This window comes from Schistosoma mansoni, chromosome 2, assembly GCF_000237925.1.
Source record: "Schistosoma mansoni strain Puerto Rico chromosome 2, complete genome".
Taxonomy (NCBI): Eukaryota; Metazoa; Platyhelminthes; class Trematoda; order Strigeidida; family Schistosomatidae; genus Schistosoma; species Schistosoma mansoni.
In genome coordinates this window covers 24,786,377-24,805,865 of record NC_031496.1, presented here as the reverse complement: position 1 = coordinate 24,805,865, position 19,489 = coordinate 24,786,377, and the positions used below count along the sequence as shown (strand labels likewise).

The 19,489-nt window shown below is 34.5% G+C and overlaps 1 protein-coding gene across 1 annotated transcript in view; it reads left to right on the top strand.

Annotated features, from left to right (window-relative positions):
* The window catches only part of Smp_135060 (putative bollus pemphigoid antigen), a gene marked incomplete at its 5' end in the record, with an annotated part of 59,490 nt that overhangs the window by 14,574 nt on the left and 25,427 nt on the right, over positions 1-19,489 (top strand). Inside the window, 8 exons of the mRNA XM_018796181.1 lie at positions 333-443; positions 2,115-2,429; positions 3,949-4,161; positions 6,177-6,398; positions 9,413-9,544; positions 11,607-12,098; positions 13,507-13,713; positions 16,930-17,096. Coding sequence (XP_018650419.1) covers positions 333-443; positions 2,115-2,429; positions 3,949-4,161; positions 6,177-6,398; positions 9,413-9,544; positions 11,607-12,098; positions 13,507-13,713; positions 16,930-17,096 — 1,859 coding nt within the window. The remainder of the gene's footprint in view (positions 1-332; positions 444-2,114; positions 2,430-3,948; positions 4,162-6,176; positions 6,399-9,412; positions 9,545-11,606; positions 12,099-13,506; positions 13,714-16,929; positions 17,097-19,489) is intronic.

Sequence of the window (19,489 nt, the reverse complement as noted above, 5' to 3'; positions counted from 1 at the left end):
TTAGTGAGCCGCTTTTACGAACTTTCTTAAAATTTTAGGAAGAAACGTTAGAAGATAGTAAGACTTTGTTCTCATGACCCCACGCGTAAATAAAAAACTCAATATGATATAAACGCAATTTAATCGTTATTTAAAACATTCTTACTTTTGTAGTATTCCTGTGTATCCTTCACTAACAACAATCCAACGTACCTTCGGGTATTTCAATTTGTTCCTCTGCATCAAACATGGAATATTATTTCTATGCCAAAATGTGGAATGTTTACTTGTACACTTACAATTGTCACATGAAAGTGTTTATATGCTTTTATCTAGTTTTTTCTCTTTTCTAGGTAATACATCCTAGAATGACTAAACTGAGAGTGAAATTTCAGCACTTAAGTGTTAAGTCGGAATATTTAAATGGGGATAATGATCTATGCTCACATTTGCACGAAGTAACCGTAAGTCTAGATTATCTTATATGTATATTTATATATTTGTAGCACAGTTATCCTATCACGCTGATTGTTTGAATCTTCCCACTGATGCTTAGGACTGTAGATGATCAGTCTCTTATTGGCATACGTGAATACTGTACGTATTGTCTTCAGTCACAAGCATTACAAACTGAGATGATGGTGGCTAGCAGTAGAATCCAGGACGCGCGTTTTGTCCTCATTGGGACTCGTCAGATGGATGTACCTGCATACCAGAGTTGTTGTTCAGTCCATTTCTGCTTGTAATGCTTATGACTTAAAGTAATATCGTGGCAATCCGCACAGTATTTACATATACCAATAAGAGACTGGTCAACTGCAGTCTTAAAAATCAATGGGAAGATTCAAACAACCAATACAAAAATGAATTAAATTTCACCTCATTGCACAAGCTAGTGGCTATCAGGACTCAAAAGCAAAGTGGAAAACGCGATGGCGTTTGGAGCAAACGGTACTGGGTTCGAGTTCTGGAGTGAACACCAACTCTAGGATGCAGATATATTCAGCTGACGAGTCCCGAAATAGGACGGATCGCACGTCGTGGATCTCACTGCTAGCCACCATCCATTTCTGCTTGGAACCTAATAATCTCTACTTATTCGGCAAGGTTGTTTCAAGTATCTTTGTTTCAACATTCCTTTCGAAGAATCTTAGCTATTTGTTCAAATGTTGTTGGTGTTTTTGCATTTGCTGTTTACACTTTTTGTTGTACATTCGTGTCAGTTTATTTCGAAGAATGAAAGCACAGCCTTCTGATATATTTTTTGGTTGAGGTTATCTGCATCTGTCTTCTATGGACATGCCCAGTGTAGTTCAGTTCTTCATTGTAGATATCTAGGACTTGAAATGAAGTCTATGAAAACTGTACTCTAACATATAGTGCTCATTAAACGAACGGGAAAATAATGGAAACTTCCGGATACAATTCAGTTAGTGAGCCCTCAAATTCCCTGGTACGGCCGCGAGTGGGGAGGGTCCTCTCTCTCTCAAAATGTTCCCACATGGCCACGTGTATACAACCACTGCCAGGGAAGTCCTACTCACTGCCTTCTCGCGGTGGGGGTGTTGTTTACGAAATTGAGAGGACGAAAAGCGAATGTCCGGAGCTTTAACCGGGCTGCTAGATACGGAGAGTCCTTGTAGGGGAGTTGAAGAGCCCCGATTCCAAACTGATGGTGTACATGGGTTCCAGGATCCTGAGGGAACAAACGGCATATAAACCAACTGTTGGCCACCGTCTACCATGAGACTGCATCTCCTTACGTTGCTCCACTGCCTTGTGGATTAGACCTTTAGGTCAAATGCTCCGGATTCGGTCCCATAAGAGAATCACCTACTTCGGTTTTGGCACCCGGGCAGTATCTCAGCCCTCACACAAATCGAATGATTTATGTGGCGCATATCTATTTGGTGCCTCCTTGTACCAATGTTTATGTATTTAAGTAATAGATAATAATAATAATAATAATGTTTTTCAGGTCAAATGGGTGATTTTTACAAGCTGTTACTACTAAAGTCGTGACATTATCGCTTGGCATCTTACTGTTTAAAATCGTTGCGATGAAACAGATGAAGTTTTTCTAATGAAATTTCTTGTATTTCTGTTCTCTGATTGAAACCATACCTTTTAAAATTATGTGGGATTTCATGCATTTTTTCGTTTTTCTTTCTTCAATTCAGCTGTATAGACTAGAACTTTTCTCTCAACTACCGTTGTTTCAATGTATACTCAATGATATCAATGAATTCAATGATGTAATATTTCATTTAAGTGAAGATTATACCACAGACAATAAAGTAGATAATATTGAACAAACATTTTACTCCTGTTTCAATAAACGTGAACATGAAACTTCATTAAATAGATCAATTACCGATTGCACTGAACAGAAAATACTAACAATAATGAATGATTTTAATAGCATTCTTACAGAATCATCCGTTTATCTAGTAAGTTAATTGTATGTATTGACATCAAGGTACTGTTCAGCTTTTTCGCTCAGAACACATGAAATACCAATACTCTTATGTCGATATACGTATACAATGATAGTTAATGAAAGACTGAGATTTCCTAGTTATGGTATGTATGTATTATTATTAGAAGGAATTATTTTCAGACAATCTACTGAGAATATCTGAAGTAGATATTTAATGCATTTCGTTTTTTACCAGTCAGATATTACTTTCCATTTTGACAAATTCAGTGTTACTTGAGATGTTTTATGAACCAGTTCAACCTGATAAGTTCTAATTCACGTTTCTTTAATGGTAATAGATTAGTTATAAAGTACTCAATTTTTGCAAACAAGTTACAAGTCTGTAGTCCGCTTTAATTCAGTATATCTGGCTAAAGTGGAGAGTATTAAAACATATATTTGTTTTCTAAGCAAAGATGGATAGTGGCTAGCAGTGGAATCCAGGACGCGCATTTCGTACTATTTGGGACTCGTTAGCTGGATGTACTTGCATCTCAGAGTTGATGTTCACTCAAGGACTCGAACCCAGTACCTTTCGCTTCAAACGCCATCACGTTATTCACTCGGCCACTGAGTCCTGGTAGCCACCCCATCGCACAAGCGCGTTATCCACGAAACGCGCGTCCTGGATTCCACTGCTAGCCGCTATCCATCTTTACTTACAATGCTTGTAAATTAAGGCTATATCGAGGCAATACACACAGTATGCACATATGCCAATTAGAGACTGAGCAGTTGCAGTCCTAACACACCGATGGGAAGATTCAAACAAACAATACTAAATGAATATATGTGTTTAATAATTACCGTTTTCTGATCATCATTGTACTGTAAAATATCGACTAAACTGACTGATCTAGATTGGATATTATATGATCTCACAATTGTATAGCCCCTATCTGTTTAGTCTTTTTGTTAAAGTACCATATGCTCAGGCATAATTTTACTCTAAAAACACGTAAGCAGGTACATCCAGCTGACAAGTCCTGAATAGTGCGAAACGCGCGTCCTGGATTCCACTGCTAGCCTCTATCCATCTTTGCTTATAATGCTTGTGAATTAAAGCAATTTCAAGGCAATTTGCACAGCATTCACATATGCCAATAAGTGACTGATCAATTGCAGTTCTAAACATCAATGGGAAGGTTTAAGTAAACAATACTAGGTAAATTCAAACACGTAAGGTATTTGTAAGGCTTTGCATTTCATGATTGTTTATGTAAATAACTCCAAATGCTCAATATGTATTTGCATACGTGCATCATCAGCGTATTTCCACAATAATAGCATTTAGTTAAACATTTTTAGCAATGTTGGGTTGCAGCTAACATAGTTAGGATTTTGTCCTATTTGACATTCATGATTGGATTTACCTGCCTTCGAGTGTTGATGCTTACAATGAGGCTTTAATGCAGTACCTATCATTACAAAAATCAACGAGTTATCTTCTGGAAAATCTTAATTATTTGCATTTCTCTTCCATTTTTCAGTCAGCTATAAGAAATCGGCTCATTGAAACAAATCAAATTTCAACAGCTCTAAATGAATTGTCAAATTTGCTAGATGAATTCAGTTGTTTAGATGAGAGATTTATAAAAAATTGTATGATAGAAGAAGAATTTCCTGTTAATTGTAGAGGAAACAATTTATCCCTTGTAAAAAACGTATATTTAAATAACTGGACGGAAGTAAAAATTCTAGAGGTATGGTGAATTTTGTTTTCATTGTATATTCTTATGATAGAATTAAATTGTCGTTTAAAATAAATTTATTTTCAGTACAGGGTTGTGGAGATTGTTGGGTTTTGATTGAGATCATGAATCGATCAATATTAGGCCACCATTTAAAACCCGAAGTCAGTCGGTCAGTCAGTCAGCTACAACGTAGGACCAGGCACATATATGCATCGGTCCAAGTTGCCATACCTCGTTAGCACAACAAGATGAACACCGGATTCATAGAAGTAATTAATTTAGTGGTGTTAGTATATAAAGAAAGGTTGTATATATGGAAAAAAGTTATGAAGCAATTTTAATCTCAAGGTCTAGGGGAAGATAAAGAGTGTATACACCTACGCCATTGTGATCGATTCTGAGCCATGTCACCCAGAGTCACGCGGACCCCAACCAGGTAGTCTGCATCTACCAACATGGCTCAGACTAGAAGTTAGTGACTTCAAGCACTGATGCCATGTTTTGGTTTGATCGCCCCTAACTCTCTTCCAACCATCCACGATCTCGCACTCAGGATTCGATCCATGAGCAATGGAACTAATCCGTATCGGTTTTGAGACAGTTACCCACCGAAGACAATGGATGATGGTCGCGCAATTTCGTAGATAGTTTGAAGTTAGACATCAACACCGTTGGATTCAGGATCAGTGGTTAAGCGTTCGCGCGCGAGGTCGAAGGTCCTGAGTTCCAATCTCGATCGAGGGATCGTGGATGCGCACTGATGAGGAAGCCCATGCTAGGACGAAACGATCATCCAGAACTTCCAAGTTTTCAACCGTGGTCCGACATTGATTGATCCATGATCACAACAAAATTATTTTTATCATAAAAGAATGGATTAGTGTTTGTTATTGATAGAATTATTGTTATAAAATGTATTGTTTGAATACTTCTCACATACAATTGATTAAATGAACATTAGAGTAAGGTTATATAGTGCATTTTTTAGTGAGGAGTATAAGTCAGAATATGAAAAATATTTCAAATTATTTATGATATCATTCTCTAGTAAATAGTATGTTGTTTAACCCCGACATGATGAACGTTAGTATATTGGAATATCACTAATACTGCAGTGCATGTGTTTCAGGTTCATCCATAAAAATGAAATCTTTACTAACTAGTTTATCCATACTTTTCAATTATGACTATGAGTGAGATAAGAAGTCAGTTTGAACAAATAAACTAAGCACCAGTATACGGAATAAGGAACCTGATTTCAGAAAGCAAAATCAGTCAAATACCCTCGAAAATATCTCCATAAAAACTACTCATGCATCACTGGACCCTACTGTAATTCGTCTGACAAGTATAAGTTTATGCATTTAGCCTTTAATCATAACTTTTCTATCAGGACTAATAATACAATAGGTTGCCCATACCGTAGTAGATGGAGTGGGGCTCAAACTTACGATTCAATGACTCATATAGAAGTGTTTTTATAACTAGAGCTAATAATCCACTAACGAGTTATGGCAACTTGGACCGATGCATATATGTGCCTTGTCCTACGTTGTAGCTGACTGACTGACTGAATCCACTATCTGTAAACTTGAAGTAATTAACATAATCTATTTCAAACACCCTGTGCTGTAGTAAAAAAAGTTGCCGTTAGACTATCTGAAGAGATTAGGGGTCAGAATATGATAATATAGTGTTATTAATTACTCTATATAGAGACGCTTTTGTTTCAATGGGTTTATGATCAAAGGATTTAAGTTTTAGTTATTGAATTACATATCTCAACCGCTCTTCATATGCTTCGGTTAAGACAGTCGGTTCATATGTATATTCCTTACATAAAATGTGTATAGCTCAAAAAAGAGTGCAAAGATTTGTAATCGATGTGTTGTATTACACAGTATGCATATAATGTTATAAATAATTTCAATGTTATGTAGTTAACCAATATCACTTAGTCTGAATCTCTAAACAGGTGGACAATATTTAAGGTCCTATGATTCTTGGTATTATTTTCATTTCAGATATGGCATAATGAATTAAAATCTATGCAAACTCTACTTAGAACTATTTCAAATGGTCGTTGCTGTGCTACTGTTACTGCTAATAATAATAATAATGATAATAATAATAATACTGATAAAATAAAAATCGAAAATGATGTAAAACAACTGAAGCTGAAAATTGAACAACAATGTTGCCATTTAACAAAAAAGAAAACTGAACTGACCAGTAAAATTAATCAGGTAACTTTTCCGAAAAATAATTTTTATATCCAGCTAATGGGTTGGAGACTATTCATGACTTCAGGATGGTTTATTTAATTGTTCAATCAAACAATAAATATTTTTTGAATGCTTAAAAGTGTTGACATGAAAACTTGTATTTTTACCACTTAGTAATGTTTTTGGAAGGCTATTAGAAAGTTCAAATCCGTTCAAATAAATATTGAAGAACAGAGAGTGTTATGCAAGTAATTTGCCATCTTATTAGTAAATTCACTTCATCTGGAGGTCCGCAATCCTTCTTAAAACAGTACGGATAATTTTGAGGTTATCCCCTGAATATGTTAGCCTTTGAATTGTCGAGTTTGATATGATTGTTTTATTTATCTGAAAAGTCAATAAGCCACGATGATAGTGTAGGAGCTAAAAGTGTTTCTTATCTTTTCTCCCACTTTGATCTTAGTTAATCAGATAGATACATTTATTTTTATAGTTGAAATCATGAGTGAATTAAAGCTAGACCACCATGGAAAACCTGGAAGCACTGGACGGCCGTTTCGTTCTACTATGGGACTCCTCAGCAGTGCGCATGAAATATCCACAAAACCCCTTCTGATTTATAATCATATGCTCACTAGTGACTGGCTGTAAGGAATATTCCCTTGAGTTCTACTGGGAAGCAGTGACCAGTGGAGTTCAACCAGGTCTGTTGTAGAGATATCAACTCATTGAAGACAATTGGTGAATGGTTGCTCAACTTCGTGGATCAGTTGAAGTTAGACATTAACACTGTTGGATGTCGGCTCAGTGGTCTATCGGTTAAGGGCTCTGATGCGAGACTGGTAGGTCCTGGGTTCGAATCTCACGAGTGCGGGATCGTGGATGCGCACTGCTGAGGAGTCCCATAATAGGACGAAACGGTCGTCCAGTGCTTCCAAGTTTTCCATGGTGGTCTAGCTTCAATTGACTCATGATTTCAACTATGAAAATACTGAAATATCCACAAAACCCCTTCAGATACATATATGTTGATATTTTGAATAACTGAAATATAATCCATTTCAAAAAAATGTAGGATTGATATTACACTGGCTTAGAACGTTTTTATTTAAAGATAGATTCTAACGCAATTAGTCCCTTTTCGATAGAACGATTAGAAGACGGATTTGATCAGAAAAATGTGATGCATTTGCACTATACATTTCGAACAATCTGATCACACATATACTGGTTAAGGCATCTTATATGAGAATAATAAAGGTCAATTATTCTTTCTATACGATGTAAAATGTTTCTCTCCCCTTTGTTACTTTTTCTACTTGAACTTTCATTTAATTGACCTTTATTATTTTCATATAAAATGCTTTGATAAGTATATGTGTGACCAGATTGTTTGAAATGTCTAGCTCAAATACATCACATTTTTCAGATCAACTCCGTCTTCTAATTGTTCTAAAGATAGATTGTCAAAAATTAGATATCATTTGAATACATCCAGGGATTTGTAAACCGTTGTCATATTATACAACACCCGCACAAATATGTTCTATAAACCAGAAAAATCTGCTTCTAGTGATTAGGTTGAATATAGAATATTCAAAGCTTCTTCGGAGGAACCGTGACATATGAGTTAAACCAAATGACGAATGATTTAATAACACCGTTAATAAGAGGGGATGAAAATTGTGACCCATCCTAAAATGTGAATGGTGTTGGAAATGTTAACTTTTGTATTTCAATTCACGGACGGCTCAACGGTATCGTACTCATAGTGTGACCTGATGATTCTACGTTCTACTTAAGTGTTTTACTGAGACGAACTAGCTCTCCTCTGTTTTATGATTTTCAATGATTTTTCAGCGATTAAATAAAATTTAGAAATTAAATAATAGTTGATCACAGTTTGTTGAAGTTTAGTTTTAGCAGTCCATACTTGTGACCCTGAAATCTTCAATCTTAGCTATGTGACAACAAAATTTGACAATATTTGTAAGATTCAGATCATGAAATTCTGTACTACTGAAGAGCCTCAATGTGAAGGAAAAGTACCTATTATTTTACTTTGTATAACGTCCAATATTTTTTACAATTCTTATCAAACAGTTATGAAAATCATTTGACTAAGCTACTGTTAATCAGTATTTCAAACCCTAACCTCATTATCAACATTACATACTGCTGCGTCAACATTGAAGACGTACTTACGTGCAGTTTTCATCTATGCTCTATACTTTTCAATTTTTTTTGACTTCTAGCAAGCAGCTATTCGCATATCGATGAAACATTTTGTAAGCTTGTTTGTTGTGATTGTTTAGAATAAACTTTCTAAAAGAAATGTTTATACATCAGTATGCTGATGTTTTTTCCCCATCAACACAACATCAACAAATCCATCAAAAATTTGCACTTTATATGTTGTTGTCTATGGTGATGGCATTTATTATCGTTGTGATAATCGTTATTGTTTTATTACACTCACGTTTTTGATGACAATATCCACACCACATTGTCTAGTATAACAATAAACAGCACTTGCAAAACCATTCTCTCTACCTTGGTAATCGATATAGAAGTGCATTTTTAGCTGAACTCTGATTGAAACCTTTCAAAAATCTGGAAACCACTTTCTAATTTCTTCTTATTTTTAACAGTTGAAATCACGAGTCGACCTACGCTAGATCACCATTGAATACCTGGAATCACTAAACGGTTTTGTACTCTGCATATTCTCAACATTCCTCTCTTGAATCTTACATGACTATTACTGACCTTTTATCAAGATATTTTCTTAGTTCCTTCTTTTTATATATAGTGCAATGTTGCAACTGTTTGGTTTTCCGAATAATTGCCTTGATTATCATAATTTTCCTTCTACTAATTACTCAATATAATTATTATGTAACTCAACTACTCGGTGGGTATTATTTCATTATTGTAAATCATATATATTTATTAGTGTAGAACAATGATAAGTAACCATTTGAAAAGAAATTTCTTCGTTCGAACATTGAGTTATGTATTTATTTATCTTGTAGGAAAATAAACTACAATCTACAATTACTGCTTATTCTGTTTGGTTAAGTCAACTGAATGATAAATTAATAAAACTTACTAAACCAAATAATTTAACGTTGGATACAGTGAAGAGTAAATGGGAAGAATTTGAGGTAGGTTCTTCTTTTGTTGACTAAATTAATTAATTTTATAAATTTATTGTGAATTTTCAGAGACTCCTCCTCGAAATAGGTGGAGTTTTGTTCTCTGAGCTGAATGGTTTGGTCGTGGAGCTTTCACTGTTTTTCTAAACAACATCCGCACAAACTTCTACTAGTTTAGAGAACAAAACTCCACCCAAATCATCTACCTAAGCTATAAATCTTCTCTATCATCCCACCTCAGTGCAATGTTTTGATGTTGTATATTTAAACTTAAAACGTCTAGCTTGGACCTTAGTGCTTATATGTCTGTTATATATGTATGTATTTAACAGTGAAATGTATATGATCACTGTCCCCAAATGCCCTGGTACGGCGGAGAGTGAGGAGGGCCTGCCTTCTCCCTCCGAATGCTCTCACATGGCCACGTGTATGTAGCCTCTGTCAGGGAAGTCCTACTCACTGCCTTCTCGTGACACTACTGTTGTTTACGAAATTAAGATGACGAAAAGCGAATATCCGACGCTTTAACCGGGTTGGTGAACACGGAAAGTCCACCTAGGGAAGTTGGAAAACCCTGATTCCAAACCAATCGTGCACATGGGTTCCAGTGTCCTGAGGGAACAAATGGCGTATTAATCAATCGTTGGTCACCGGTCACCATGGGACTGCATCTCCTCACGATGCTCCACTGCCTTCAGGATCAGACCATTAGGTCAAAGGCTCCGGTCGTGGTCCCCTAAGAAAACCACCTGCTTCAGTCTGGGCACCTGGACAGTATCATAGCCTTCACACAAATCAAATGAGATTTGTGTGGCGCATATATATCTGGTGCCCGCTTTATGCCAATATTTATGTGTTTAAATAAAATAAAATAAAAAATATGATCACTACTAGTTCTCTGGAAATCAATAAACGTCTTCTATGTTGCCCGAAATCTAACATAAATATATTCATGATTACACTATGACTGATAGTAGTTTGGATTTCCGATAGGGTACAAGTTTCATTTAGTCCGCATACCACACTTACTAGTACCAGCTAAAAATCATAACTAATTATGCTGACAATATTTTCAGTAGTCTCTATAGTACATACATTGTGATAACTTAATTATCGTAGAATTAATACTATAAACTTTAACTAAAGATAATTTTCCATAGTTAAACATTTAAATACTGTCGATAATCCAGTCAATTACTTACTTACTTATTTACGCCTGTTACTCTTAATGGAGCATAGGCTGCTGACCAGCATTCTCTAACCCACTCTGTCCTAATTCAGTCAATTAAGGTTCAAATATAACTTAACATTCGGCTATAACAGTTTTCCCATTATTAGCATAAAATTCATAGGGAATTTTCTGCATACGATATTGTTCAGAAAGACAATGAAAGCTTTAAGAATAATTCATCCAGCTCAGAGATTGAAACTTCATCAAAATTCCACACTTATTCTAGTTCTGTACATAGTTTTATTCTAGTTAAATAGCTCAATATATATATGGATTATCTTATTTTATTTTATTTAAACACATAAATGTTAGCACAAGGAAGCACCAGATACATATGCGCCACACAAATCTCATTTGATTTGTGTGAGGGCTGAGATACTGCCCAGGTGCCCAGACTGAAGCAGATGGTTTTCTTAGGGGACCACACCCGGAGCCTTTGACTTAAAGGTCTAACCCACAAGGCAGTGGAGCATCGAGAGGAGATGCAGTCTCATGGTAGCCGGTGTCCAACGATTGATTCATACGCCATTTATTCCGTGAGAATACTGGAGCCCATGTGCACGATTGGTTTGGAATCAGGGTTTTCCAACTTCCCTAGGTGGATTTTCATTGTCCACCAACCCGGTTAAATCGCCAGACGTTCGGTTTTCATCCTTTCAATTTCGTAAACAACACCCGTGGTGCGAGAAGGCAGTGAGTGGGACTTCCCTGACAGAGGCTATATGCGCGTGGCCATGTGAGAACATTTCGAGAGGGAGGGTGGCCCCTCCTCACTCTCGGCCGTACCAGGGGATTAGGGGGCGTATATATTTATATGTAATTCCTATTTTATTTCTCCAGTCTTTACGCTTCACCATAGCTATTATTATTATTATTTTTCTTGTCAACAAACAGGATTGGAATTTAAAATCACAAAAGGAAAGTAAATTACGGATAAATAGCTTAATAAAACAACTGCCCGATTCAATATTCCATGGCATTTTTAAACAAGATAAATCATCGTTTACAAATATTGAAGATTTCATTCTGTTGAATAATATGAAAATGATAAATGAACTGTATAGTCAACAATTACTTTCATTAGGAAATAATAGAATTAAATCTCGTCTAGAATTAAATATTCTACGTATATTGAGACAATACATCAAATTTCAGTTGCAAAGTTTAGAATCCAAAAAATTATGGAAAGTACATTTGCGATTCATAAAATACTTTACAACAAATATACAACGATTACAATTATTATTTGATGAAATTCAAGTTAGTTTATTAAAACTTTATAGACCTTCAAAATTAGTTGGACGTTGTACAGAACAATTGAATAGTGTAAAGGTATGTCAAATACTTTTGGTAAAATTTAGTTCTATTTTGATGTTGCTTTATAGAGACTTATTTTTGCTTAAGTATATATATCTAGAATTTTGGTTGGCAAATGTTTCATATATCATACATTGTTAAACATTATTAGAGTTAAGTGGTTGGAAGTAGATAGCACAAAACGCTACATCTAGGTTTCGTGCTAGCTGAAAATTTTGAAAGGAACCGATGCTCTCTGTGGGATCGAGACTCTGGTCTCCAAGTTTCATAATCTGACACTTAATCCTTGAGCTCTTTGATTTCGAACTGGCCTCCTATAGCAATGAGATATTTTCAATTAAGTGACCACTGAGTAGTGACCAATATTTAGTCCTTTTTGGTGCTGATCGAATTCTGTTGGTCAGATAGATATGTGCTCACTGGTTTTAGTGGCTCAAAATCTCATGAACTATGTTGAGTTGTCAGATACTTGAAGTTTGAATTCTCTAGTCTTCTCTGATACTGGGATTCGGACTTATACGATCATGATTTTATCTTGAAGAGTGGACTTTACTCCATCATAATGTTTTTTGTAGATATTAATGCCAAGGTTGAACTTGGTACTTTCAATTGAATTGAGTATTGTGTAGAAAGTCAATAACAGATGTTTTTGTAATGTCCCAATGAGTAGAAAATTGTATTTCTGACGTTTCGTGACTTTTTATAAGCCACTTCAGAGTAAATAAATAACCGACTTAAATTAACACAAGTTTAACTAGTACATAGAAACTATTTAAACATGTATTAATTTTATTTCGGTTATTTATGTACTCTGAAGAAGTGGTTTACACTAAGCCAAAAAACGTCAGTAATACAATTTTCTACTCATATCACAACAAAAAAAGTACATACACTTAGTATTGTTTGTTTGAATCTTCCTATTGATATTTTTGGACTGCAACTGGTCAGTCTCTAATTGGCATATGTGCATACTGTGTGTATTGCCTCGATATAGCCTATATCATCAATGGGAAGATCCAAACAAACAATACTAAGTGAATTTCAACTTCACCACATTGCACAAGCAAGTGGCTATCAGGACTCAGTGGCCAATTGGATAACGCGATGGCGTTTGAAGCGAACTGTACTGGGTTCGAGTCCCGGAGTGAACATCAAATCTGAGATGCAGGTACATCCAGCTGACGAGTCCCAAAGAAGTATATATATATTTATTTATTATCCACTATGAATGGTTTTGAATGTATTCACAAATTGATTTCAAGCAAGAAATGATATTTGCATTATGTTCCGTTTACTCTTAGATGCATTGACTGCTCCTTTGGTATAGTCTTCCACTTCTAATATTGTTTACAGTTTATTGGAAATTGATTTTACTTCTAATAGCACTAATATTAATTGTCTTTATAACGCTTTATTTTTATAGAATGCTATTCAACAACTGAAAACCCACGAAAGATTAGTAATTAATCTTTACAATTCTCTACCATTAATCAAATCTCTATGTCATCCCATAGAAGTATCACAGACAGTAGCCACTATTAATACAATGAAACATAATTTTACAAGTCTCATGCGTCGAGCAATAGAACGGCGAAAAATTCTTTCTCAAGCATTGAAAGAAGATACAAGGGTAAGTAACTTGTGACTATAAACGTGTATTAGAACTAGTTATACTAGGTAATTGTATAAATCGTAGGGTAGTTGAATAGGATCGAGACTTATGATTTGCTTCTTGACAGTCTTTCTAGGCTGATAAGTCATATATTTCACGTTATGCTCATGAATTTAATTAAAATTGTGTTGTTTAGTTTTCTAGCCGTGATTAGAACTCTGTGAATTTCTTAAACTTCCAGTTATGCAGTAAGTTGGCACAAGGTGCCTATTATTTCTTTATGGCTGTTGCGAACACTGCTGTATTAAGGTCACAATCTAAAACTAGGAATTAAAATCAAGGGAGATAACTATTATGTAACATGCATTAATATTAAAAGAGTAATTTTATTTCCATAGAGCAATTTTTACTGAAGTCTCCAGTTATACCGAGATTACTGTACAGTAGTAATAGGAAATATTTTCGTGGTGCATACAGAGGTGATTGTTGTGCATACTGTTAGACTGCCATTTCTTGTCTGTAAAATATATGCCCTAGTTTTTTTTATACGGCGCTGCTACGTTTTTGAAGACGTCTGAATCACTGTAGGATTCTGGCCAAAAGTCTTTCTTAATTGATATTTATCTACTGAGGAGATAACATGTTTGTACATATAAAAGACAAAACAGTAGCTTATTGTCAGATTGTCCATAATGGTTTGTAGAGTAATGTTCATACATTTTCCAAACCTTTTACAGATTTGTACGGTTATTCTCTGCACGATAACCTTACACTTAAAGCCATCGCTTCCCGATATACTGAAAGTTACTTGATCACTTTATTTGTGGAAAAGTTTTCTTATAATCTCTCTTATTTTACATGTGTTTTTAAAAACATTTACAGTTTGATGTAGCGTATTATAGTTTATTAAACTGGTTCTTAACCAAACTGGAGATACTCGAGTCTTTTGAAATATCTACAGTATATGATGAAAACAGTCAGCTGTCACTTAAGATTTTGGTAAGTTAATAGTCAATTTATCAGTTGTCCCACAATTAATCAAAAATTGAAACTAAATATCGTTTTTAGCTTCCTAGAAAACTTATGACGGACCTTTATTTAATAGAACAATGAACTAATATCCTTGTTTTTCCATAGATCTCTCATTTTTCAGTCAGGTGATGTAGATGAGTGTGGAAGCTATAGCATGTCTCCTACAACCAATTGCGATCATGGTTAAATTTGTTTAACCCTTTTATTAACTTAACAGATAATGTCATTCGAACAGTAACACTTCGCATATTTCTTTGTACTGTTATGATCACTGGATCACATGACAGACTCTAGCTAAAATGTCGATTGCTTAAATATAATGCGACGATTCATTCTCTTCCCCATATATATATGTATTCGAATCCTATTATAAGCCTTTGCCTTGCCTAGTTGCTCCTTATTCGATTTGGATATAAATTTGCCTCTATATGTGATCGCATACATACATTTTCCTCTCTGCGTCAAATTCGTTTGGTGTGCTTATAACTTTGTTGTCTGCGTTATCCTCTAGTAAACTGTAGTCGCCGCTTCTTATTGCCTTCTGATTTTAAACACCGTTAAGATTAACATAATAACGGTTATCAAGGTGATTGAGCCGCAACGAAGCAACGAGTTTCTGTATTATCTTAGATTAATGTGACATTAACTCCGTGAATTGATAAATATTGTTATGATGGTGGCAATTTATGAGAATATGCTTTATCGGTATTTCCGTATAGTGTTGAGAATTGCCTTTTTTGTCCAATCAAATAAACTGAACACGTTTATGATTAAAACATGTGTTCAGATTCAAACTTGTCTCGAATGGTTTATATCGTTTATCTGGAAACATTACAAAATTCTCCATTTATTACGATTGTGACTGATGACAATGCAAGAGTAAATATCACTAAGACTTCTTCACTCAAGTGATTCATAAATAACAAACGAATTAGTTTTGACTAACACATCTAATAAACTACATTTTCATAGTGTCATAACTCAACAGGAATGTTGTCCACCTATTCTTTGTCGGTCATGAAAATCATATCTAAGCTGTTAATCATGAATATAAAGTTTTTTTAAAAAAAACCTTTTCACTTTCCTACAGTAATTATCACTGAGACAAATACTGTCTGATTACATTTAGAAAAATTTCTCAGTTCTTTAGCAAAATCTTGAACGAATTTCATTTGGTTACTTAAGAGTAACTAAGCTCTCATAGTTCTCAGAACTGATAGATTACAGTTGATCAATTTCGTATTAAATCTATTAAGTAAGATAACATAACAAACATTTCACTTCTACCCGAAGTTTGTGCTGATGATGTCGTTCAGAAGGACCATGAAAGCTCCACGACCAAACCGTCCAGCTCAGAGAACAAAACTCCATCAAAATAAACATGCGTCATATTTAATACAATTGGTCTTTATTTGTTACGATCGATCTGATCCTACTAAAGATTATTTTGTAACCCGTTCACCTCACTCATAACATAAATGACTACTATACTAAATGATACCAGTCTGAATAATTTACACACAGACCTACGAAGAGTAATCTAATTCATTGTTGAATATCAACAACAAAAATCACCCTGATAAATAATAAGCCTGTTAGAAACGAAACTACAGGGATAATAAAAATATTAAGTAATTCAATTTAACTTGAATAAAATGTATGGAGGTGATTAATGAACACAGACTTCTGAAAATAAAACCTATCGTTGTTTATTTAACGATCATATACATGAAAATGAGGCCCTACAGCTTCATCGCCTATAAAAAACAAGCACTCTGCGACTCGAACCCAGTATCATTCGCTTCAAACGCAATCGCGTTATCCACTCGGCCACTGAGTCCTGATAGCCACTTGTTTGTGCAATGGGGTGAAGTTTAAATTCAATCAGTATTGTTTGTTTGAATCTTCCCATTGATGTTTTTAGGACTGCAACTGGTTAGTCTCTAATTGGCATATGTGCATACTGTACGTATTGCCTCGATATAGCCTAAATTCACAAGCATGGTAAGCAAAGATGGATAGTGGCTAATAGTCGCAGTCCTAAAAACATCAATGGGAAGATTCGAACAAACAATACTAATTGAATTTATATCCTATGTGTTTAACTTGATACATATGTGTAAATACTACTTAAAGCTAGCAGCTTGAAAATATTTATTGACAATTTCATTTCTAACTTTTTATTTTAACATAATTTCATAGCATAGAGAATTTCATCAACAACAATCGGACTATCATTTAGTGTTGAGAATGGGCAGTAATCTACGTGAACGTTGTACATCTACAGATCCAGAAAAGAATATTCTAAATGAGATGCTTGAAAAACTTCAACTTATTAAAGGGAGTTACGGAAAACGTCTGTCGAAGTGGTAAGAATCAGTTCAACAATCACTGTTCATTGTGTATATTCGTATTTTACGATGCATTTTGTACTTGAACACTTGAACAATAACTTTCTAGCTGTGTCCTGGTTTTTAACTTTAAAAATCCGAGCATAAATTAAGAGAAAAAGTAGTATGAGAACAGTTTTAATTCGAAGGTTAGTTAGTGCAGACAAAATTACCGTATATATGTGTTTATATGTGACGTTGAGAGTTTTGGAAGCTTATAGAAACCAGCTAAATCTAATTAAAAAGTTGGTAAGTATCCAATTGAGATATAAAAAAATCAGTAGTTTTCAAGGATTCTCTTGGGTGGTTCTATCGAATCCTGACTAGATTAAATATACTGAACATTCTTTCAGCGTCTGAAACCCTTTTCAAGGAACTACTGAAGGCTCTCAATATTTCCTTAGTTTGGATTATGTTACGTATTTTGCTTTAGAAAGTATCGATGCATGATCATAATTTTCATTAACGTAGAGTCTATTATACGTTAAAATATCTAAGTTCACAAATACATCATGATCAATGATGAAACAGTTGATTAGCTTATCTCTAGTGAATTGTACAGTGAATCATTAGGGGAAAGTTTATGGAAACTTCATACCCAGCATAATTGTAGTTCATTCTAGTACATAGTTATATTAAAAGCGGGATAAATGTCCACTTTAATTATATTATATATATGACTGATAAGATATATGGTATTTATTATTAATCAAATGTTATGTGACGATGTCACGAAGATTATGCACACTTTAAAGATATTCTTCATCATAAACTAACATGAGCTGAAGAATCATTGAATATTGAAGAGTATTGGATAGCTATTTGAAGCATACTAATAACCCCACATTTAGTCAGACTTAGGCCTGTTAATATTTATGCATACAGAGGTGTCAGCTCATCGGTCTCTATGGTAGAATGATTATACGTAGGAGAATCAGAAAACGCAATGAGTTCACATGCAAAAGGATTGATGTCTCAATTACATAGATAGTTGTAAAATGATTGAATGTTTTCTTATTGGAGGATAATAAGGGATTATTTAATTCACAATACTTGGGGCCTTTTAAAACAAGTAAACATATTGATAAGTCTTGTCGATTGAACGCTATATTTGTTTCCTAAGCTAATTTCGTAACCCCAGGCTAGAACTACTCAGCGACTTGAACACCAGAGAGAAGACACGAGTATGAGAGAAACACTTTACTGCAAGGTTCAATCTTGTGCAGAAAATCATAGGTATTTATAGATGTTAGCGTATGTTAAATCAACATCCTATTTCAGCCAATCCATTGACGACATATTATGCTACCGACCAATAGTAGCACGCCACGTTGGAACTCTAGAATGTTCCATCATACCCTGATTGGCTGGGTCTCTTCGGCTCCTTTTTGGGCCTCTGGAGGTTCCGTCGAAGTTCTCCGGAAGCCGACTCAACACATATATGTAACATATTGTTTACATTTTAAACCACCTTGTCTTTTACGGGACCTGGTGATACTATTCAGCCATTCAAACTAAGTCAGGTGGAACGGAAGTCCAAACTGTAATCTGCTAGCTGAATACCTTAAGTAATAGTAAAGTTCATCTGAAGAATTTTGTCGAGATTGAAAAGAAACTACCATTGATTATTATCTGTATTAATTTTAATGTCTTGAAAAACAATGTGTATCTACTTCTTTACACCTGTTTCATCATAAATGCAAACAACTTGTACTTTTTTAAAAATCTAAGCATTAAATTATTATCAGTATAAGTTTGTTGAGATTGTTGAGTTTAGACTGATATCATAAATCGATCAATGTTAGACCACCATTGAAAATCTGGAAACACTGGACGACCGTTTCATCCTTGTGTTAGACTTCTCAGCTATGCGAAAAATGAAATTGTCATGTAGTTTTTAAATGCATTTCATTAGTTAACACTTTTCAGAGTTCTCTCTTCACAATTGTGTTATTTAACCTATTGTAACTTCAAGTTTTATTTACTATTTAGACAGATAGTTGAATATTAATATTCCCATGTCAACCTTAATTTATTCCTTTCACATCTTTATTATTATTATTACTATTACAGTGTGTTCAATTAATCCATCTTTATACAACCCCATTATATTAGTAGTAAATGTTTCAAGTATGTGGGTAAGAAAATTTCACTCCAGTAGAAAATTTCTGTTTTATAAATAAATGTCATGTGAATACTTATTTATTTCAGAAGGTTTTTTTTGTGTGGAGATTTAGTATTTTCATAGTTGAAACATTTACTACTAATATAATGGGGTTGTATAAAGATGGATTAATTGAACACACTGTAATAGTAATAATAATAATAAAGATGTGAAAGGAATAAATTAAGGTTGACATGGGAATATTAAT